Source organism: Nipponia nippon, unplaced genomic scaffold (assembly GCF_047370975.1).
Source record: "Nipponia nippon isolate SJK-2023a ecotype South Korea unplaced genomic scaffold, ASM4737097v1 scaffold_2, whole genome shotgun sequence".
Lineage (NCBI taxonomy): Eukaryota > Metazoa > Chordata > Aves > Pelecaniformes > Threskiornithidae > Nipponia > Nipponia nippon.
Window position 1 is genome coordinate 17352913 of NW_028262336.1, and position 23690 is coordinate 17376602.

Sequence of the window (23690 nt, forward strand, 5' to 3'; positions counted from 1 at the left end):
AAATGTTTCTTCAAAGATTAATGCATGTGTGTGTATAGGGGTAAGGACTGTTTAACAGGTGAGAAAATTCCATTATGGGGTAAAGAAATGGAGCTTAATTTTCAGTTCTCTTATTCCTGACTTTGGGAATATTGTCTCTATTCAGTAGTTTGCTTTACCTCTGGTGCAAGCAAAAGCCATTCTACTGTATTTCCCCCATCCTCTGGCTTTCTGGGAAGTGAAGACTCGTCACTGTGAGCAATATACTTCCTTTTTAAGTTGCTTTTTCCAGACGCTTTCAGGATGCTGGTTTTGCTCACTTAAAGACCTCCTTTTTCATTAAGGTAATCATGTCCTGCAGCATGGAGTAGGGAATAATCACATCAATGAATCTTGCTCCCTACAAGAGACTAAACAAGATGCATGACTTAAGCCCGTGCCTGAATGACAGAACTTCTGGCCGTGATCTTGAGCTGATTAAGCCCGCAGCCTCTATATCTCCAACTCTAAAAGAAATAGTGGTGATAGCTCACGTAGTCATTGTGGAAATTAGTGCATTTACATGTAAATAATTTACACTTTTTACTATACAACATATTAATTCACTAAGAATTTACTACTTGCTTTCCCACTCGTACAGAGTATTCTGGTTTTGTGATGGGAAAGGAATGATGCCATAGACAAATGAGAAGAGCTGGTTAAGTGTTATTGATAGCTGCTTTTTTTTTTTTTTTTTTTTACCAAGAGACTGGTAATACTCAAGGTATTTTTCTAGCCATTTCCTTCACCATATGCACATGTTCTTTTGATGAGCAAAGAAAAGCTAATGAAAAGCCTATGATAATGAGATCACAAGAGCAATATGAAAAGAAACTGGGAAATGCTGACAGTCCTGATTATTATAATAATCTAGTATAGGAGCAAATTACATTATTACTCTAATCAACACTCTTGGCAAAAGGAGTAAAAAAAACCCCAAGCAATTGTTAAATTGTTAAAGGCATTTATGAAACTGTGTCTTGCAGGAGCAAAACAACTTTTCACTTGCATTTAGCATACCTTTAAAGTTGGGAAATGATGTGTGGTATTAAAAACATAGCAGTGTTTCTTCTGGTAAATACTTTCTGTCATTTAAGCCAAAGAAAGGATTTGCGTTGCCCCATTTCTGCAAACAAGAGTGTTCATCAAATGCTCCTACAGTCACTAATCATACCCAGTAAACCATACGGAGTGTTACTAGCTGAATTATTATAGAAACCACTTATTTCAAGCAGAGGGAAAGAAGGAGGAAGTAAAATGAGTGCAGCTCAACTGGATGCAGTACTGCAATTACTTTGTTTCATGAGGAGTTATCAGAAGTAGCCTACCTGGGAAAGATGGGTTTGTTATGTCTGGTGACAAAACTGTACGATTGCAATAGAGGTCTGAGGGTGGAGCAGGAGTGTAAAATCATTCCTGTTCTCCTGCAGATTGCAATATCTGAATGCAAGACTGGGGGGAGGGGGGAGAAGAATGTTAGCTATGACAGCGGGCATGGCTGTAGAAAATCTAGGCATCATTTGGGTGTGGAGAAGTCAGATTGTAAAATTGTTTTTTTCAAACTAAGAGTTAATCCAAGATAAAACTGATCATTATTTTACTGAGTTAGTCCTAGCTTGGACTGGTGTCTCTGTCCTATTAACCTTATAGACACACATGTCTGCACTGACATAAGGGGAAGCAAAGGTAAGCAAGGAGATGGGATTAATTGGTTTTTATAGCAATTATGGCTTAAGTGTCATCAAAAGCCTTAGCCCTACCTTAGGGCTTGTTGGACTAGATCAAAACCTTTTCAGTTAGCTGATGCAAACATGCTCTGCTACAGACTCACGTTCCTGGTTCAGATTTGTTCTAAATGTGCTGCTGGGGTAATGTTTTGCTATGGGCTTCATGCCAGACCAGCCATTGTCAGCTTGCCCCCAGCTGCATAAAACTGGCACACAGTGTATATCGTATTCTGGCTAATTCATCAAAAAAAGTGTTCGTATGCATGCCATTCAGCAGTTACAGGTGGTGTATCAAAGACTGGAGGACCACTGTAATATTCTGTGAGTGGCCATGCTGATGACAACAGGACTAATTTCACAGCAAAGTGTCAGTCAGTGTTCATGAACTGGTCGCTGGTCCCCAGTCTGCAGAACAATAAAACCGTATTCTCCCAGGCTTTTCAGTTCCCAGGAGCTGCTGGGCTTCATCCTCAATCACTCCCTATGCACCACTTTTGCTGCAGCCCCAGAGTTTGGCAGGGGGAGCAGTCTACGCTCAGTCTGCGGCCAGTTAGGGACAAAAGCAACCTTCAGGATAACTGGGGACAGTGTTGAAGCTACCTTGTGTTGGGCCAGCTACTGTACCAGCTGCAAGTTTGAAGGAGCACCCCAATGTGCTTTTTCTTCCTACGAGGAGGAGGATGGAAGTGAAAGGCATCATCCAGCATCTGAAGGTTTTGATCAGTTTTCTGCTTCTCCTTTACAGTTACTCCCCAGCTGCTTTGCACTTCCCTCACAGATGCAACAGGGCCCCAAAATTCAACTGCTGAGATGGAAACATGTTTAATAATATATTATGGAAAAGACATGGTGAAAAATTCCAATATAGATAGAGGATTTTAGTGCCAGATTGTGCCCTGGGATTCCAATGCATATCTTCCATTAAAGCCATTAAAAACGTTTGTGTTTCGAGGAAGAATTTGGACTTTTGACACAATTCCCTCTTTTTCTTTGGAAGCCAAACATTTTCTGTGGTAACAGAAAATATTGTAACAAGAATAAATACAATGCATTTAGGCATTAAAATGAATAACAGTCCTTGATCTATTTGCTGAAGATTACAGGCATGAGATGTGAAAGCTGTTAGTGGCTTAAAGAAAAATATTTACTGTAATAGGCACTGCAACTTTGCTTATATTACAAAATATGAAGATGATGACTAGAGAGGTGTCCAGATCCTCACACCATATGGAAAGGCTGCTATACATCTCATGATCGTAACTTTGGCCAGTGGTTTGCTGTATTTCATTGTCATTTGAATCAAGCGATCCTAAAAATCTCAGGGTAACATACTTGCCACACATGAGCTGCTGCCTCCCATTCCAGAGGGGTCAAAACCTTGGTGGTGAGTGTGTAATTGCCATATTTATAAGCGAAATATTAAACCTGTTTCCTGCACTCCCAAGGTGCTGTATGAATGAAAATGGCATTGAATGAATGGAGCACTTCTTTTTTCCCCAAACACCCAACCGTTCAATTTCCGTATTGTTTCAAATCGGAGCAATATAAGTATGTATAGAGAGAAACTTTGTCCTCAGGAAAGGAAATAACACTCATCCTTCTCTCCCTCCCCAAATGTTTGGGGCAGTCTGAGTATGTTTCCATTCCTTTTCTTTGGGAATGAAAGGGAGTGCCTGCCTGCCTCCCTCCATCTTGTGCATCTTCCCTGGGGAATGGGGAGAGCCTGAGCTCAACCCAGCAGTTTTGGAGCTCTCCGTTGCCTCCTGTGTTTCTGGGACTTGCACTGTATCAGCTCAAGTATAGATCACGGTGGTGATGGCACTGCAGCTTTACAGGAACGTTCCTAGCAGCCCTTGAGTCCCTAGGTCAAGGTAAACTCCCTGGTTGGGCTACCCAGCATCATATAAGTGGGTGTGAAACCTTTAGAAATCTGTGTGGCAAATTCCACCGGAAACCTAACTTGCTTTAGAAGGGTGTTTGTCAACACTGAGTCGTCTCCACAAAAATGCTGTTTCATCCAAATTGACTTTTTTTTTTGTCCACCTCATCAGAGAATTCCCAGTCAGTTGCAAACGTTATTTTTACCCTTCCTATTCCTTTGTACATAGGGCATAGATAACACCTGGTGTTTATTTCCTTGGGACGCAGTGCATATTTTCAGATTTGGTCTCCTCTTTTAGGAAAAACTAACGTTACATTTTTGGCTGTGGAGTGGACCGTAACAGCAAAGCCAAGGGGCTTTGCCTGTAAATACTAGCCACAGCTAGCTAGGGTGTGGTTTCCAATGATTTAAATACTTATAGAATGCCAGCAGAGGGTGAAACAAGGAGGGGGGGGGAATAAAGGAGAGGACTTGCTTGTTTTAATCTCTGTGGAACTGCTAACTCTACAGAGTTGTCTCCTCAAAGAAATATTTGGAAACAATTGCATAGCGGTGGGAAGAGTAGGGGAGGACCCTTACTTCTTGTTGTTTGTTGTTCAAAAGGGTTGAAAGGCTTGCAACTGCTTTCCAGCATTTATTCAGACCTCTAAATAAATTTTTCGATCTGTGGAAGTGCCAACAACCCCCAACTCCAAAGAGAAAAGCTCATCTCAAAACAGACAAACAAGAGAGTTCCTGAAGAGCCTGTGCAGAGACCGCTTCCACCAAGCTGTTACGCTCTTTCTCTCTTCTCCAGAACTACAGCGTACCAGACGAGTCACGTTCCCTTGATGTTACAACCCATATAGCTGCTGTACCGAGTTGCATTTGGCTGTGTACTTACCTAGTGCTCCCTGAGGATTTTCTGGTCTTTATGTCCGTGGTTGCCCTTATCCTCGCTGAAGTTCAGCTAGTCCAAGAATCAGTGTAGCCTGATGGATTTGAGAAGCTACAATACACAGCAAAGATGAATGAACTTTACTTAAAATACAGCCAGTCAATTCTTTTCCTCGTTAAAGAAACGGACTGTGGCAGAAAGCTGGGGTGTTTCTTTTCTGTGAAGATCTCGCACCAGTCGTACCTTAGCTTGTTCCCCTCCTCTCCTTTTGTCAGCGTGATGCATCTGCATTAGCAAGCTGTGCTTTTCATTTTGGAGTGATGAAAGGAGACAACAATAAATTACAGCGCCTTTTAAGAAATCTCCAAATCTTATCAGATCTCACATTGCATCCTGGCTGCTCTTTCATGCCATTCTTTTACTATTACTCTCATTGCTACTGAAAATTTACTGCTTGCCGCTGTTCTTGGGCACCTGGCACTTGAAGCTACTGTTGTGAAACAGTATGGAGGCAGAAAGCGGAGATCCTCTCTCTTCCTTTTTTGTAAATTCCTATTCCTTGTGAAATCCCCAAATTCACGACTTCCCATGCTTCTGAGAAGAGTGACCCTCTCTGTACTCCGAGGTGTTGTTATGCTGCTAAACATGGAAATTTGATGCTGCTTCTTGTGGGGTGGAGGGGAAAGAGTTGAGAAAGGCAGCAGTTTTACCCCAACTGTCTCACGGTGCTTGAATGCTGGGAGTAGAAAGCGATATAACAAATATCTGAAAATGCAGCCACTTACCACTCTTTTATATAAAATTCCAGATTATGGGCCAAACTCACTGTTGACATAAGCAGATGCAAATCTAATGAAGTCACTGCAGTTACTTCTACTTATGCCAGAGGTGAATTTGTCCCTATTTTTGGAACATGCTAGTTTTGTGCTACAGCATTGGCACACTGTATCATGTCAAAATCCTTTTCAGCAATGGCTGCGTGCCACTGGCTGCCTGACACGATGCATCATGTCAAACATCTGCCTGATAATGGTCCCGTTCTGCTTTTTGACATAATGTGTCATGCCACTGTATTGTGCCTGAAGGCATTCGATAGGAATTGTGGCAGGATCTGGTAGTAAGGAATGTGAGCGAATTGAATATCGGAGCATTTTGGCATCCTGTGTTAAACAGCGATATCTAAGTTAGCGCATCTATAAATCTCTTGCAAGTGCCTCGTGTACTTGGGTGTAAAATGATCGCTAATGCACTCCCACCTCCGTGTATTGCATTAGCATAGCAGATGATAAATCATTTTCTGTTTTGGTCTGGTTCTGCTTTAAGAACCAATAGTGGATTTTCTCCTAAAAATGATCAATTGGTATTGAAAGAACTTGTTTCTGTTCGTGATTTTACAGACGTGTTTTGTTACTGTTTATTAAGCGTAGGAGGGTGTTGTTTTGGAATTTTTTTGGTAAACTAGCATCAGGCCTTACTGCCATTGCATCTGAAAGCATTTTACCTCAGTCAGAATGGTGCTAAACAACATTTTCCCTAAAACAGGAAACATGTTTCACAATCCTCTGCGGCAAGCAGCACAGCTTCCCTGAGAGGATCTGCGAGGGTGGATAGCAGCCAGTCGTCCAAATGTGAGGAGGCCGGGTGCCAGGAGATCAGGAGACGGAGCGGCCGGAGGAATGCCTGAAGGCAGCCCGGCCGTATGCTCGTGGTAAAAACCTCCAGGTCAGGATCAGACATGTGTCCAAGAGCAGCAAACTTCAGAAGGTGGTACTTGTTATTGCCCATTGATTGCCTCCGGCTCCTGCAAACTTTGCTGTCAGGATAACGCTCTGCCTTAGGCTTGTTGTTGCAGTAGGAAGTGAGTGGAAGGAGATTTCTGAAATTAATAGGGCCCAGATCGACCAGAGATTTGTAGATAGCAATCAGCACTTGGATTTTTTGTTTCCCTGAAGAAACCGTTCAGAATCCCATATATTTGGTATAGCAAAGTGTGTGCTGTACGTGTATTGTACCCCTGTAGAAACTTCAGAGTGGGTCTAAAGGTTAACACTTAAGATTGAATCCATTTAGGTAGATACACAAAATGCAACAGGAACAAATTACCAGAGTGCTATTAAAAAAGTATATAGCTACCTTAAAATCTGTATGCCCAAAACTCACTCTCTCTCTTTCTCTCAAAAAAAAAAAAAAAAAAAAAATTAAATGTGCCTGCAGGAAATTGGATTGTTTTTTCAAAGTGTTGCAGTTGAATGTTTCAGAGCAATGCTTTCTATAAACAGGGAATCCTACTGGGGTCAGACAGAGCTATTTTAACCTTGTGTATTCATTTAACTGTTCTGGCCAAGGAGATGTGTGTGTATACGTATACAGAGAGAAGAGAGAGTATAAATTTAGAATTTTTGATTGAAGCCTTCAATTTTTGGCCACTATTAAATGTAGGTAAACTTCAAAACAATTTTTTTTTTTTTTAAAGAAACTTGAAATAATTCATCTTAGGCCAAATGAGAAAAAAAACAAGACCAAACAAGTGCAGTCATTCCCAGACTCATAAGCTGGGATAATGCTAACAAGCCACATGTGTAGTCTTTTTCCATGTGAGGAATGGTATCAAAAGCCTTCAAGTGTGGGACTGCAGTAGGGTAGCTCGCAGGCAGAAACGTGTGTACAGAGGTAGGCCGTGGGTATGTTTGAGTAGGACTGGAGCCATTGTGACCAGATACCGTTTTTCTCCATATTTTTCAAGTAGAGCAGTGCACTTAATTGATTTTTTTTTTTTTTTTTTAAACTTTGTGGACCAAATGTGGGAAGGGAAGAGTGACTTCCCAGGCTAGTTGAAAATGCATCCAACCTGCCACTTCCTAGGGGACAAGTGGGTTCTTCCTTCCTCCCAGGTGAAGTGCCAGGATGAATCCTTAGAGAGGTGAAGCATGGCTGATGCAGGTGATACTACGGCGAGTCCATGCTGCTTTTAAGCTTGGCCGAGCTTCTCGTGGACCGAAACCCGGCACCGAGGCGCATCCCTCTCCCAGCCAGAAGCGACGGGGGACTCGCCCCGAGAGCGAATAACCGAATACCAACGGGGGCCAAACCGGCCTCAAAGCGCCCGGCAGCCGGGACGGGACGGGGGCAGGTGCTGCGCGCCCGCGGAGCCGCTGCGAGGGGGGCGGGCGGGGCGCGGTCTCCGCCCCCGCGGCCCCGCCGCTGCCGCCGCTGCTGCCGCCGCCGCCGCCGGGGCGCCCCGCGCTGCCGCCGCCGCGCTATAAGTGCGGGCGCGGGGCGCGGCGGCCGCCGAAGATGCGCTGGCAGCCGGGGCTGCGCGGCGCCCCGCCGCGGCCGCCCTGCGCGGAGGAGAAGAAGAAGAAGGAGGAGGAGGAAGACGAAGAAGAAGGGGGAGGCGGCGGCGGTGGTGGTGGTGGTGGAGCGGGGCGGCCGCGGCGATGAGCCGCTCGGACGTGGCGATGCAGCAGCCCGCCCCGGCGGCTTGCGGGGCACCCCGCTATCTGGCCGCGCCCGCGGCGGGCTGCCCGCAGGTGAGCCGCGGGGAGGGAAGGGTTAGGCGGGTTAGAGCGCAAGTCGTGGCGGTGGGGCAGGCTGGAGGGGGCTTTTTGGGGAGGCCCCCCCCGTCCTTAGCGGGTTGCATAGCGCATCGCTGGCTGGCCGGGGCGGAGACCTCCGCCCCGGCCAGCCAGCGATGCGCTATGCAGCCAGCGATGCGCTATGCAGCCCCCGGCCTGATTTGGAGATGCGGGGAGCTGGTGAGGGTGCCCCAGAGCAGCGGAGCCGGGTAAGACCTTTTATTAAAAGAAAAATGATATTTTTTTTTTCCCCCCGAAATTCTTGTATTTGGGGAGTGGGTGTTGGCTTGCTCGGCTGGAGCGGGGAAGGGGGAGAAAGTTATTTCTTGCCTTCTTTCCCCCCCCGCCCCTCCTCTCCGCCGTCGCTCCTTACTTGACGAGCCTCCCCGTTCGCCCGCTTTGCCGGCGCAGAGCTGCGCCTTTGCCGTCCGCTGGTGCGGTGCGGTCCGCGGGCGCGCACAGCGGCGGAACCTCCGCCGGCGCGAGGGGACCCGCGCTGCTCCCCGCGGACAGGGCGCGCCGCGCCGCTCACCCCGGCTTTCCTGGAAGATCGGCGCCGGCAAGTTTCCAGCTGAATTTGTTGATCAGATGTATTTTTTTTTTTTTTTTTTTTTTTATAAAATGAATCAGGAAATTCTTATCAGGCTGACAGCATTTTTAGACTATGCAGTGCGTGGGTGAAGTGGGACTAATATTGACTTGGCCCTAATGTAGTCATCTGAGAATACATTTTTTGGTTGTTGCTGCATTCCATAAGGTTTTATCATTATTATCCATGAAGATTGTTTTCTCCGTACATGGGAAGTGACCCCTAATATCAGCTTGCCTGGGAGACATGAATATGGGCTAAAACATTAAAATTCCTATCGCGTGTTAGTGTTTTTTTTCTTTATCGTTGGGAGAGCGAGCGCATTTGCAGAAATGATACCCCAGCAAACTTTTTCAGGTTGCTCATGCTGTTCACTGTAAATGCGGGCACTGGAAAACTTGTGAGTTTTGTCTCTTGCAGCGTGCCTTCATTATTATTTCTTCTCTAATCTAGGTCACAGCTTGCAGAACCTTCCATCTATACAGTAATTTTCCTTATGAACTTTGGATTTGAATATCTGGAGCTCCAGTTGTTAGCCTGCACGATTTGGAGGGAAAATAAATAAATAATCTCGAATAACTTGAGTCTGACTAAGAGACCTAGAAGTAGAAAACTGCAATTGAAACTTTGGTGAACTTTTTGGCATTTAACACTGTAGGTGATTGGCTGTATTTCTCTTCCAGGTCTGGAGTGTAGAACACGTAGTTAGTGAAAATCTCTTAAACGATTATTAGCAGCTGTGTCATGCTCAAGTGCAATTGCTTTTTATTTTTAAACAGAATCATTAAGTTTCTCCATCAGCTGAAAGCAGCACCATGTATGAAATGTCCCAGAGGCGCCCTAATGAACGCCCAAGTTTCTTGAAATTTCATTTTAAACGAACTGAGTTCTTGTGGCTTATGCTATTTAAGAAAAGTGGCGGTAGACATGCAAGGCAAGAAACATAGATAGCTCTGTTGAGCCAGTACAGCTCATGAGTCGCAGCCAGCACAATATATCCCAGTACCACCAAAAAACATTCTAAACCTTGCTATCCTACATGTTATTGACCATTTGTTTTAGTTAATCCTGCTTGCGCCTATTTTACTGAAATATTTGGAGCTGGAGGGTCTTCACAAACTGGTCAGATGTCAGACTGGAATACTGAGCTGTGGTTGCTGAACTAAGAATGTCGCACCCTCTAATTCTAGCAGCTGCGAACTTCAGAGCAGTTTACGTATTTTCTCTGAATCTAATGCTTTTTAAATTAAAAAAAAAAAAAAAGTAAGTAAACATAGAATGAACTCCTCATACATCTGTAGTTGTAGTGGAAAGATTTATTGTTTGGGTAACGAATGACATTTTGCAAGTCTCTCTTTCTTCAGAATTGTCCTGTCAGGGACATATAATCAACTGGTAAAGAGCATAAGAAAGAAGGATGAAGAATCTGTTGCCAGGTTTTTGTTTCTTCTTACACATGTGTTCAACATGTAAAACACTCCTGCGCTCTTCGTGAGGAGGATGACCATTTTAAAGAATGTTCTTTGCTGGAATTAAAACTCTGGTTTAAAAATAACAGAGAGGAAAGATAAATTAGTGGAATATCTTAAAAATAAAGCTCCTCATTGGAGCTGACAAAGTGGAGCTCACCCTTAAAATATCCAAGGACTCCATTGAAGCATTTTTCAGTGCTGTTGTACTACTCTGATGTCTTTCAGTACCCGGTAAAATGTTTTTTCTGAGAGAGAAAGCTCCTCTGTGCTGTGCTCCTGTTGGCTTTCCTTTTCTTCTCAGTGCAAGGAGGTGTAGGTGTGTTATTCTAACTAAAGCTTGTGCGTCTTCATAGGTATTTGTAATAAATCTGTCACAAACATGTAATTGGTTATGCCAGCTTTTGGTATCAGTTTTATGTTCTTTAAAGAGTAAAGCAAGCTCCCTAGCTGTGGGGCTGCCGTTGCAGATGTAGGGGCTCAAGTTCTGGGCCACGGCGTCTCTCTGGAGAGGTAACCTCATTGTGTTTCTATAGGTTGTGTGCTGCATACGTGGGTCAGGAGAAGTGTCTCCAGCAAGCTGCTAGCATTGTGTCACGGCTCTGCAGTGGAAGGGGTTTGAATGTTTTTGTTTTTTTAAATAAAAGATCTTGGATTGTTTTTAAATGATGGACTAGCATGCACTCGGGTTGTGCAGAAGTGACATCTTTTTTTAGGGGATGGTCCATCATGCCTTTTTAAAGTTCCCCCACTCTAAAGTTATTCCCAGATTTCTGTATCTGTAGTTTTCACTCCCTTAAAATCAGCGCAGAACAGATTTTTGCCTTGCACAGAAATACAGAATTTCTGGAAGCTTAGCTTTCACCAATCCGTAGCCAAGAAAGGACTTGCTGGCAAATTAATTTAGACGGGATTTTTTTTAAAAGCGCTTAATGGACTGAAGCCTGAATTCCTATTGAATGTTAATGGCAGTGGAGGCTTAACACCTTAGATCTTTGAGATTACTGAAGTCCAGGGTGTTTGCTGGAGGGAAGTAAGTGGAGCGTGGATATATACATGCTCGCGCTGTGCCAGAAGAACTGATGAAAATGGGGTGTGGCCCTAATTCTACAGATAAATCGGGGTTTCCGTATTCCTTTGCCAAAAGACAGAGTGAGTGTGTGCCGGTGTTGCAATAAGAACGCGTTCCTGTGCGTGGTAAGGAGCCGTGCCTGCGCGAGTGTAAAGCCCTGCAGAATGGCGAAATTAAAATGCTCTTCATCGTATGCTTTCCTGAGGGGCTGTGCAGCTGTAGTCGTAAGTTTTGGCATTCCTATGGGTTGGGTGAGGAATGGGTGTAACAGAGCTGCTCGTTAGAAGAGACTCTGGAAACACATAATCAGTGAAGAATCCCATTGTATTCTTGGCGCACGAGAAACACTGTGACGGCTTGCTGTGCCCTGTCAGTCACGGTATAGCAAGCTGCATTGCTGAGGCGAAGGTAGGATTCACCTTGGCTCACTAACAGCTGAGCTTAAGACCTTTGAAATGGGAAGTTACAGTAAATGGTAGTGTTGGAATTTCTCCATGGTATGTAGATGTAAAGAGCTAAGCCAACACCATCCTTGCTAAATCAAGTCTTGCATAAAGAGTTGTGATATGTTCAAGTCAGACTTTCTGCTGGCAGTGCTGTAGACAGACTTTTTCCAGATAAGGGCTTGTCTCCATTAGCAAATTAGGTCACTAACTCAACTCTTCTTTCCAAACTAACAACATTGCAGACAAGGACAAGTCGCGTTTAACGTTGTGTCAGCTGGCTGTAGCTAAACTCTAATTCATGTACTGTAACTTAGTTTTTCAGTAAAGTTCTTTGTATCACATGCTCACAACTTTGAGGACAGATTTATTATAGTGCTTATACTGTGTGGCAGTCCGCAGTATTTAACACAGCAGGTAACAGCAGAAGATAGCTTCACATTTAGTTTTTGTAGTTCAGATGCTTTCTCAAGGCTTGTTCTGAAGCCTGGTGGTTGCCCTACTACTGAGTTCACTGGAAACTGAATCAGACATATATAATTCACCTTTCAGAATTGCAGGATGTAAAACCTAGATTAAGTATTGCCCTGTGTGGGGGCTTTTGTTGTTTTGTTTTGTTTAATCCCATGAGACACTACTGATTTAAAAAATTTGGCTTGCTTTACTTTGTTGTTCTGATTTGGGACCAAATTCTGTTTGATCTTCCTCTATCTACATAAAAATAGAGCTTTAGACTTTAATGGTACACCTCTGTTTAGATGTACAGCAAATGATGTATAAATTCATTCTTTTTCTGCTGCTTCCCCCATCAGCAGAGCACAGCGGGAGCTCCAGGCTCTACTGCTGCAAATCCAGCAGCTCACCTGAAAGCAAGCATGTGGCTTTGCTCTCGGCTTGCTCGTTTGCAAGGGTAGAAGTTAGCATTTCATGTTTTCAGGGCATGCCGTAAATACCGCTTTCAGGCCCAGCATTCCATGCTCTGATTGCTTGAAATTGTCTTCTTCCTTGAATACTTTCTGTGTTATCAGTAGGAGCCTGCTTAGCAGACAGCTCCACAAATGGAGAACTGTCCGTGATTTGCCTGGAGATGGTTGCTGAAATTCCTTCTCAGAAGCTTATGTCAAATGACAGCCTTTTTCTCAGGATAGGGTCATATAGTGTTTCCTCACTGTAGTTATTCTTTATTTTTGGTTCCTGTTCTTTCTCCCGTAATGGAAAATCTGTAACAGGTGGCCACAGACACACCAGACTTTCATGCTTGGGAACATAAAGGACCATATGCTGTATGATGGCATGTATGGAGATAATAAGTTGTAGGAATAGGCAACCAGCTTATACGTAAAATAAGAGCTGGCCTGAATTTTCAATTCAAATTTGGCTAAACTAAAACTTTCTCCATTCTCAACCGTGCTCGACTGTTTTTCTGTTTTGCTGCCTACTAGCTGGTTTCAGCTGGAAGTGAATTTTTTTCAATTTGCGAAGAGGAATGTTCTGACATTCTTACCAGACACCCTGGGTGAGATCCTGGACCCTTGAAGTCAGTTGGACTTTTGCCATTGGCTTTAATGTGGCCAGAATTTCACTGCATGAGAGCCGCTTTGCTTGGTTCTGGATAGGGCATGGCAGAAAATAACAGGCATCTTCAAGACGGGGGTTTTTGTGAGATTTTGGACACACTTATTTAGCATAAACCTTCTCTGTAGTATTGCCATATTAGTGGTGGTTTGCTATTGACCTTTAGTTTCCTTTTGTTAGACAGCTTGCAGTAAGAGTTCAAATTCTATTTGGAAGAGCCTGTTTGGGAATATATGAAATAACAATGTTGGTTTAAGCTGAATTCAGCCCATGCTGTACAGCATTATTTACACAGAGGTTGTACCATTCATTCTTTGGCCACGAACTTGGGTCTGTTATCTAAGCTGGCATCGCGTGCTATAGACATTGGATTTCCCTATTTCCCAGTACACTAAGCTGACTTTTAATTTTATATTCTGCGTTTTGGCCAAGATGAGATTTTGTGTGTTTTTTGTTTTGTTTTTCAGAGGCTGCTTAATCTCAGTCTTTAGTTTTTGAGGGAGAGAAATGTGAAATTCATGAATATATGAAAGTATTGAAGATCTGAACATAGGAAAGAAATAACATTGTGTTTAGTCAGAAAATACTCTTTGTAAAGTTCTTACGGATACTGTTGGCTGCTTAAATGTATGCCAGAACTGTTCACATGAAAAAAGTACAAGTGAAACCGGGCTAGCCCAGATTAGTTATCAGACATCTAACCTGTTTTGTTTGTTAGTTTTGTTTTATTCCCCCCCACCCCATGATGCTGGGACAAATTAATTTAGCAGTTGATGATCTTGCATACTTTGCCACTCACACAAGTGCAGTCAGAAATGCTTTGAGAAGATTACTGTTAAGGTCAGAACGAGTAAGATAGAATCTGTGTGCAGGCAGGGTATTTTAAGGGAGCTAGGGGGAGAAAAAACATTATTAAAGGATGTATACAATGGAAAGGATGTATCTATGTTGCATACAAGGAAAACTTCTTGAGTCACTTTATCTCTACTGTAGTCTCTTACTTAGAGTCCTGTAATTACAGGCTGACAATTTCTTCCTGAAATACAAATTAAGTAGATCTGTATCAGATCACAGGCTTGATGCAGTTTTGAAAAGTCTTTTAATTTGGAACTCTCATCCTTTGCAAAAAAACTCACCACGAAACACAACTTTTCACTGTAAATAATTTCGGTCCATTTAACAAGGCCTTGTACTTGTCCATCAGTACTACTTTCTTTTTTCTTTTACGTAAAAAAAAAAAAAGTCAGATTTGGTGTTTTCAAAACCAACAAGTGCTCAGAATATCTTGTAATGACTGCCCATGGACTGGAGGGGAGGGAAGAGAGTTGAAATGGAAAACGAATTAGATTCTTAGGCTGTGGAAGAGGGAACATTCCTGCACAGAGAAGCGACTCTGGAGATAAATTTTAATTTCCTGAGCTCCAGTCTCTATATAGGAACATTGAAAGACTTCCTTCCTGATAACCAAGTCAAGCCAGGGGCTATATTAAATGATGTGTTTCTGTATATAATTGCGTGCTTGTATATGTATTTGCATACTCACAGTATAAATACAAATAGTGTACCTACAATGATAGAAGTCAACTTTTAAATGTGTTGCATGTATTCAAGGTCTGGCATATACACTGCACCTGAGATGTCGTAATATATCAATATCTATTTAGACTTCTATAAAGGATCTCTTTCATACTTTGCCTCTACATAAAAACCAAAACCCAACCAAAAAACAAAAATGAAAAAAGCACACTCCCCAACCACTTGTCTTGCATTTTTAAGAGGATCTGAGTTATGGCGCACCTTTAGGAATGATCAGGTCCCTGAGGTAGATGTGTTACAGATTTCTTACGCATATATCTCTTGTATATGCAATATTGTTATAACCATTTCTGTCTTACTAAGGTCTCATCGTTCCATGATTACTTAGGCAAAACTGTGAAGCTCACTATGAGTAATATCTTAGGAAGCATTTCAGGAACAAACATTAGGAGAATTTTTCTTTCTTTACAGAAGGCACAAAGTATAGGTCACCCCCAATTTTGCATTTGCAAAAATTAGTTTCAGAGCCTCAGGATACGCTTCTTTTTAGCAATTAGTTTCTAGCAAAATTTTTTTAATTTGGTGTTTCCATCTTTGATTCTTTCTTTTTTTAAAGTGAATCTCACAGTTTTTCTTTATATATTATAGGATTTGGGGATAAACCCGTATGTCTAAATAAGTAATATTGTGCTAAGCAGAGCCACGGTATAACTTGCTTTGTGAAGCACAGATCTACTTGAATTCCAGACCATTGTTTAGATATCCCAAACTGAAAAATAAAATTACTTACATCCCTCATTGCAGTTTGTGTAACAGCATCAGAATTAAAGGTATTACTGAGCTGTTCTACTGTAATGTCAGATACATTGCTTAATTTCTATGAGCTTTTAGTATTACAGGTTTTAGTTCCACTTGTCAATAGCTCTTTCTTACAATTAATTTTTCATAACCTTTCATAATTAAAAATTAGCCCCTGAGTATCTATATTGTATCATAATGAGAGAATTTGTATTGGCTTATGTGATTTTAGAAAGCACTGAATGTAAATATATTGATGGTATACAAGATCGGAAAATGACCTTCAATTATTTCTAAATCGGACAACTCCATTTATTGTATAAATGGAACTTTATAGACTGTGTAGCTGTTTAACTTGTTCTTTAGAACGACTTTGGAAAAAGCGAAAAAAGCCATAAGCTTAAAGAGATTCTGATGGCGCTAAAGTGTTGCCAAGCAAACCATAAAAGATAAGTCAAACTGTAATTCTATAGAAAAAGCTATGAAATACTTCTGCATATGTGCTGTAGTTGTTTTGGGGTTCCTGAAGCTGCTTGTGTGTAAAGTCAGCTGTGGAAATGGCTAGCTAGCTAAAAGCTATGATTCCTGCAGCTTGACTCTTGTGGGGAGATTTTTTTTTTTTTCTGTGAAAACAGTTGTAAAGTGGAACATCTGAAAAATATGTTCCATGCAAAATGGATCTTCACACACATTTATTTTGACATTTAGGTTTGATTTGAGAGAGAGGGGAGATTCTGAAATAGCCATTCACAGATGGCTTGTGCATTTTTTTTTTTTTTAATATGCTTCTCTGTGTTTTTGGTTTGGGGTGGATTTTTTTTGCATGTGTTTGCAGACTTGTCAATCCCCCTCTTCCCCCAGATCACATGTTTAATTTTTTATGACTTGAATTTTTGTCCTTTTTTCCAGAAGCTGATGTTTAAAAAAATAAAAAGAAAAAAGGGGCAAAAAAAATCCCACCCTAACCCCCCAAAAAACAACAAAAAACCACCCCAAACCAACCAAACAAAAAAAACCCTCTCAACCCCCATCCCCCAAACCCTACTCACAACCCTAAGGTATACCTTCCTATGATAAAAATTTTCTTGGCAGTGAGTGAGAATTAATGTATTTTGTGGACTTTGATAATACAGTGGAAAATTTTTCAGGAAGCACCAAATTCTCCCATCTTTACGCCTTCTGCAACGAGTAGATGTGGGGAGTCTAGAGGGCCATGGGCTTTCGACTGAAGGAGCACGGCCGGCAAAACCTGGTGCGTGTTCAGCTAGACAGGTGAAATGCAGACATTGTATGTATCTGGCCACCCTTCTGCAGGGCTGGACTTGAGCTCTGTAGCCTTTACTGATGGGAATATCCTCACTGGGTGGGAGTCAGGAGTGAATTGTTAGAGCCTGAGTGTTTTCTTTTGAAGGTATTGAGTGAAAGCCATTGTCGTTAAATTGTGGTTGTGAAATGTGCCTGAGAAGCAGGTCCATCTGTGTGTGAGGAGTAAAAACTCTGAGTGGCGCTGGTAATCTCTTCTTTGTGAAATGTTAGTGCAAAATATCCCTGTATTCCAACTGTAATTATGAAATGAATATTCAATGTATTCAGTTATTTTTCTTTAAGGAAACCAGATTTTGAGCTTGCACTGAATGCCATCAGTGATACATCTCTTGTTTGTTTTGTGTTTAATCCCAGAAGAAGTTAGCTGTATACAACAAGATGCAGGAATCTCTGGAAGTGACCCTTCCCAGCAAGCAAGAGGAGGATGAGAAAGACCAGCCTGCCGAGATGGAGTACCTTAACTCTCGCTGCGTCCTTTTCACTTACTTCCAGGGAGACATTGGTTCAGTAGTGGATGAACACTTCTCAAGAGCTTTGAGCCAAGCCAGTAGCTTCAATCCAGAAACTGCCCTTACCAAGAGCAAGGCAGGTCTAAGTCCTCTGTGGAGAGGTAAGAGGAGAAGTAACTTGCTCTCTGTGGTGTGGCTTTCTCGGTTTGTGTCGTGGTAATGCATATTGCATTGCAGCTGAAATTTTGCTCCTCTGGGGAGGTGGAAAAATCCCCCTCAAATTTGAAAGAACTGAGTTGCTTCTTGTGGTTGAGTGATTTAAAGTATTAAAAGGGGAAAGAGGTGCCGAAAGCATGGAAGAAGCAGGCATCTCCCCCTCTTGCCATAGCCCGCAGCTCTGCTGAGGACTGGAAAGAACAGGGCAGAGCTCATATGGCTTCACAAATGTCTGCTGCAAGGTTGGAGCTTACTTTTAAGCTCCAATTATGAAACTTGGCATGTGAGGCAAGAGCAAAGCTGTTTGGGATGTTGGCCTTGGACGTGAGGAGACTCATGCAGCCTTCTCGGGTGACTTTGCCAGGCGATTAAGATTCATCAACGGCTGCTTTCCAGGTAGGGAGGAGCCAGCACATGCTGGAACGGGCTTGGGTGCAAGCCCTGGCCCACGTGGCTGCAGCCATGTGGTTTGGTGCATTGCAGCCTGCTCATGGGGGAGATACATCCATCGCTACTGGCTTCCTGTGTGTAAAATGGGGACGGTGTACTCTGCTTCCCAGCAGGGAGTAGACACATGATAGATACTGTGAGGCATTTGCATACTGATATATCACTTATGTTTTGTAATGCATATAAGTGTGATCAACGTAACAAAGAGCAGATCTTGCCAGATAAACTAGGTAGACCTTATGGATAAGATTTCAGAATTGGTGGCTGGAGAAAACGTACCAGTAAGACGCCATTTCCCTTTTGTTGAATGTGGCAGTCTGGGTAGTTTTTCAGAACCACAGCTGTGTTATTTCTGATCATGTCCTTATGTGGACTGGCAAAGGGCCGCGAACTAAGTGTTGTGAGCAGTGGCCTTGCATTGGGTTGACTGAGAGAGATACTGTGAGGATCTTTGTAGGGGGGGTGGTGTTCATAATCAGCGATGTTTAGGTGAGAGTGTATTGATGAAAGTCACAGATAATAAAGAGAGACAGGATTTTTGGAAACCGCTGTGAAGAGAAAAATAGCACAGAAGGGCTTGCTTTCCAGAAGGATGATGACAAATCCAAGGAAGTTTAAGCAAAGGTCAGCACAAGCGGCTAGGGAGCTAGAGGAATTTATGGCTTGAGCCGGGACCATTAATGTTAATGGGAAATTTTCCATCGACGCGACTGAGAGCAGGATTGAACCTATGCTTACTAAAAAGAAGACTTGAGCATTTATAAATGGCCCAGACAGGCTATAAATGTTTTAGAGATGGGATCAAAGCAGTCCCCAGAGACCCCATGCCTACAGCAAGCCCTCTTCACTGAGCGTCGAGACATACCATGGGTGGGGTTGTGTGTCTTCTCTTTGGCCTCAGACATACCTTGCTGTTTTTCCCTGGCTCCCCCTGTGGTTGCACAGCCCTCCCCAGAGGGCTCTGCAGGGGACGCAGTGGCCTGGCATAAGGGTTCTTCAGCCATGCTTCCTCCTGACCCAGTGTGCCCCTTGCCATCGGCGAGGAATGGAGGTCTGCATGTCCTAAAAGTCTTCTGGGAATAAAGTAAGGGGATATGCCCTCTGCTGTCACTGCACCTGCTGAAGTGGTATGAAAATCCCCAGGGAGGCTGCAGGGCAGGGCAGTTTGGTTCTGTATTGTGGATGCTGAGAAAGCTGAGGGTATTTGCTTCTCCAGAGCAGAGAAGCTGACAAGAATTTATCAGGCCCAAATGAGTTTCTGAAACATGCCTGCCTGAAAAAAGTGGGGAAGGAGCGATGCTAACACCTTAGTCTTCTGGTTCATGTACAGTTGTCAAAGATGCTCAGTTACAGCAGATGGATGTGAATTTTTATCCCATTACCTAAAGAAGTTAAAATATCATTAGCTTGAAGATCTTATTTATAAATAACTTTCATGGGTAGTCAGAATTTTTGTCAATAAATTACTCAAAGATTAAAAAAAAAAAAAAAAAGCTTTTGCATTTGCAATAGCTATTTTGGAAGGTACGGATTTAAAGGGAAAGTGTGTGGGCATGAACTGGCTACTCAGCGCACTGCGTTATTTCTCCTCTACCTGAAAGGAGGGATTAGTAATGCTTTCTGCTTTTTTATTCATCTTTTTGTGGGGCTTTTTAGTGTTCTGATGGCAGACCAAACTGTAATTTCATCATTAAGGTGATATTGTCAGGGTTTTTTTTTTTTTTGTTTCTAGAAGGGATTTTGCTTATGTATAGGAAATGGAACCTGTTGTCCTGAAAAGATCAAGTTTTTGTCTTTTATATGTTCAAAATACTGATCAGTTTAGGCTAAAATTAACTTCAAAACTGACTTTTTATAAAATATATTTCCCTACAACAGGCTCTGGTAATATGGACTTTGAATATTCAATTGTAGGTGTAGCTACCTGAAATCTTTTGCAGGAGCTAATGAAACTAATGGTACCTTGAAACTAGTGTTACCTTAATGGTATTTTTATCAACATGTTCTTCCTAGCTGAAAGGGTTGGTTTTTTTTCTTTCTTGGGTTTTATTTTTTGTTGTTGTGTTTTTTTTTTTTTATTTTCCCTCCTGCCTTAACTGAGAAGTAATGTTGTACTACAGAAAATTCCATACATTGTCTTCTTTACAACATGTGTGCTTTGGCATATTTTCAGTGCATGTTGGCCAGCCACCATGAACATTTGCATTAGTCACCACTTCGTGGTATCCGAGATGTTGCCATCTCCCTGCCTCCCTGTACTTAGAATAGGAAATTGTGGTAACTGTAGTATCTTTCCTAGCAGACAATTTTTGTTAAATGCCTCTTTCCCTACTCCTGAAAACCTGTGGAAGCTACTCAGATTATTTTTATTTCTTTCTCAAGGACAGTGCTGAAATGACTGTTTCTCCATTGCCATGTCCCATAAAGGCCAGGTATCTGACATGATGGTATCTGTAAAGATAATTGGTTGTCCTCACTGTTTTAAAGGTGGGAAGGAAAGGAGATACTTCAAACACCGTGGAAATGTGTGGTGGTTGGGGGTTGTGGTTCAACACAGATGGTTCTTGTTGATGGGGTTTCTGCACACTTAATATTTAGTAACATCCTCTGTGAGCACTCAAGGTGGATGAATTTTTCTTACATGTTCATATAACCTGAATGGACGCTGTATCTCCAGTGACATGACTTGACCTTGACCAGTGAGGTTGGTCTCTGCAGTTACACTCAGTGGTCTCTCGGCGGGGGCTGATCCATGACAGTTTCTGACAGTGGTAATGGCTTTGTGAAATGTGCGCAGGTTTGAAAAATGGAGATGACCAGACATGTTTTCTGTGGCCTAAGCCTTCTGCATGATTGGTAAAGTCAAGCTGGTATGCAATCTGGGGTGAATTTGTACTGGCAAATCCAGTGGTTTCAAGTGCTCTCTCCTGGTATTAAAGTTGTCCTGCAGATACTTTGTGGTTTTCTGTGCTTTTTTGAAGTGAGATGGTTTGGATTTAGGGCTTTTCCATACAGATAACAGCCAGATAGTTTCCAAAAACTCTCGATTACAGAGATTAATTTTCCAGAATACTGGCAATGCCTTCTCAAGCTGTGCTCCTCTATTAAGCAGTGAAGAAAACAACAGACTGCACATGAAGAAGCTTGTTTTTGTTTTTTTTTTTTTTTGTCAGCCCTGCTGCCAGCACTGTAAGCCATGTGCACTCTCCATCTCAGCCTAATCCCTTGTAACAAGGAACAATTTACAAACAAGGAACAATACCAATTTCAGAGGGGTGCTGAGACTTCTGTTATATGCTTGAAGCTCTCTCCAGTCTTCCAGCATGAATTACAATAGAAATACATTGCTAAAAAAAGCAGCAACCTTTGAAGAAAGCCATGTTGGAGTACAGTCTGCTAGATAAGCTTGCAGCCTCTGAAGCGGTTTAGCACAGAGAAGTTCTCTGTGTTTATCCATAGTACATTTGCAAAGTTTATTTCCAATATCGGAAGTTAATCAGGCTCAATAAACTGCTAAATCAAAGCCAACTGATGTGTGGAAAAAGTTTCTATGATTTTAATGGATTTTAAAACAGATACATAAGTGTCCTAGTGATGCAGTCAGAAAACACTTTTACGGTTTTTGTTTCCAAAATATTTTTGCATAAGCAAAGTTCAGAGGGAGGAGTGTTTGAAGAATCTGTTCATTCTCAATGGTGTCTTCACCCAAGTCTCATTCCAGTTGCTTGTTAAACAAAGCAAAACAAAAGGTCATTTAAAAAAAAGAATATAAATATTTTTGTAAATGTTATATGAGGAACAGAGGATTCCTCGCCTCATCAAATATTAAACTTCCCTGGCTTTATTTCTCCGTAGGCTATTTTTATGACTGCTCTTTCATCAGAGGTAAAGTCCTGAATTTTTATGCTTCCATCTTTGACCAAAAAAACCCCTATTTGAGCTGAGACATATTGCATGAAGCAGTACTTTCAAACATGACCTGGCAAGAGGATTGTGAGAATGGAGATGCCAAATCTTTCCTATACATCAAAAACACTAACCGTTTCTTCAAAAGAAGAATTTTTAGAATGTGATTTCATAATGTAGAGGTATTGGAATCCATTTAAATATAAGTTGAGCCCTAGCTGTAAGAAGCACCGAGTTTTTTATTTCTGACAAAAACTTCTTTCAGTTACATAGATGATTCTGCTTGTCAGATCCTATTGGGTACAAGGCAACATGATATATTCGATGAGGGACTAACATAAGATGCATTAGATATGATCTTTATCCCATCAAAGCATGCAATTAGTTTGAGAAGATCTGGTATTCTTCCTTTAGCCAAATGTCTCATACTCTGCAGTGTGACCTGGTTCTCTGTCCTCAGAAGCATTTACAGCCAAAACAGCTGTCTTTCTAAATGATGTGTTCTGGTCCAGTCAGGAGTTACCCTCTCCTCATAATTCCTGTACCAAGATCCTGAGAGAGCTGTGACTCTTCAGCCTGGAGAAGAGAATTCTTCTCGGGGGGATCTTACCAATATGTGCAAGTACCTGGTGGGAGGGAATGAAGATGATGGAGCCAGGCTCTCCTCAGCGATGCTTGCTTACAGGATGAGAGGCAACAGGCATGAATTAGAAATCTGAACACAAGAAAACAGTTGGGGTTTTGTTTGTTTGTTTGTTTTTCTTTTTTTTTTTTTTTTTTTTTAATTGTTGAGGATGGCGAAACATTGGAACAGGTTGCCCAGAGAGGTTGTGGAGTTTGGATCTCAGTCAAAATCTGACTGGACACGGTCCTGCACAGCCTGCTCCAGGTGACCCTGCTTGAGCAGGAGGGTTGGACTAGGTGATCTCAAGAGGGTCCCCTCCTACCTCAACTGTCCTGTGATTCTGTAATTGCTGGGGAAGCTTGAGTTCGGTGTTAGGAATTTGAAAGAGTAGAAAATCATTGTGCATTTTTTGTCATTAAATTTGTTGTTCAGCTTCAGTCATACTTCATTTCTCTCCTCTCTACCAGAAACCTCAACAATTTCAAGCCAAAGGAGCAGTTTCCCAACTTCATTTTGGACCAGCTCTTATCAGCCTCCCCCTCCACCATGCTTAAGTGGAGTGCACCCTGATTTCCCTGTTACTGCACCAGGCACCTTCCCAACACCAGATCCCAGCAACTGGCCAGGACACGGCCTTCATCAGACTGCCCCACCTCCTCCCCCTGCTGCATCTGAATCCTGGCATTATCCTTTAGCATCTCAGGTGAGCCCTTCGTATGCACACATGCATGACGTGTACATGCATCGCCATCACCCTCATCCACACATGCACCATCATCATCCCAGCTCTCACCGCGACCCCCGGTACGGGTCCCTGCTGATGCCTTCAGTCCGCGCAGCCAGGATTCCCGCTCCCCAGTGTGACGTGACAAAGACAGATCCTGCTGCTGTCACCAGCGCTACCTCAGCATGGGCTGGAGCCTTTCATGGAACGGTGGATATTGTGCCAAGTTTTGGGTTTGACACAGGTAAGATGGTTCAATTGTGTCTGTGACTTGTTTTAGCAGGAAGAATTTGAGGAAAGAAGTGGAATCCCTGCAGCTGAAGCAGGGCTTGTTCTCAGTCTTCTTCAAATATATATCCAGGTGTGAATCCCTCCTGAAATTGCTGCCAGGGCAGACGAGCTGTGAAACATCCAGCTCTTGCTGCCTTTTGCT

General features: G+C 42.6%; 1 protein-coding gene across 4 annotated transcripts in view; it reads left to right on the top strand.

Moving 5' to 3' along the window:
* Positions 1 to 23690, top strand: part of VGLL3 (vestigial like family member 3) — a 31990-nt gene that overhangs the window by 1172 nt on the left and 7128 nt on the right. Inside the window, exons 1-3 of one of the 4 annotated variants that reach the window (XM_087757494.1) lie at positions 7905 to 8034; positions 17242 to 17497; positions 23001 to 23501. In XM_087757494.1, the coding sequence (XP_087613620.1) occupies positions 7942 to 8034; positions 17242 to 17497; positions 23001 to 23501 (850 nt within the window). In that variant the 5' untranslated portion in view covers positions 7905 to 7941. Of the gene's footprint in view, positions 1 to 7904; positions 8035 to 8214; positions 8289 to 17241; positions 17498 to 23000; positions 23502 to 23690 lie in introns of those variants that run through there. The other 3 variants (XM_087757495.1, XM_087757496.1, XM_087757493.1) reach the window with 3 other exon arrangements.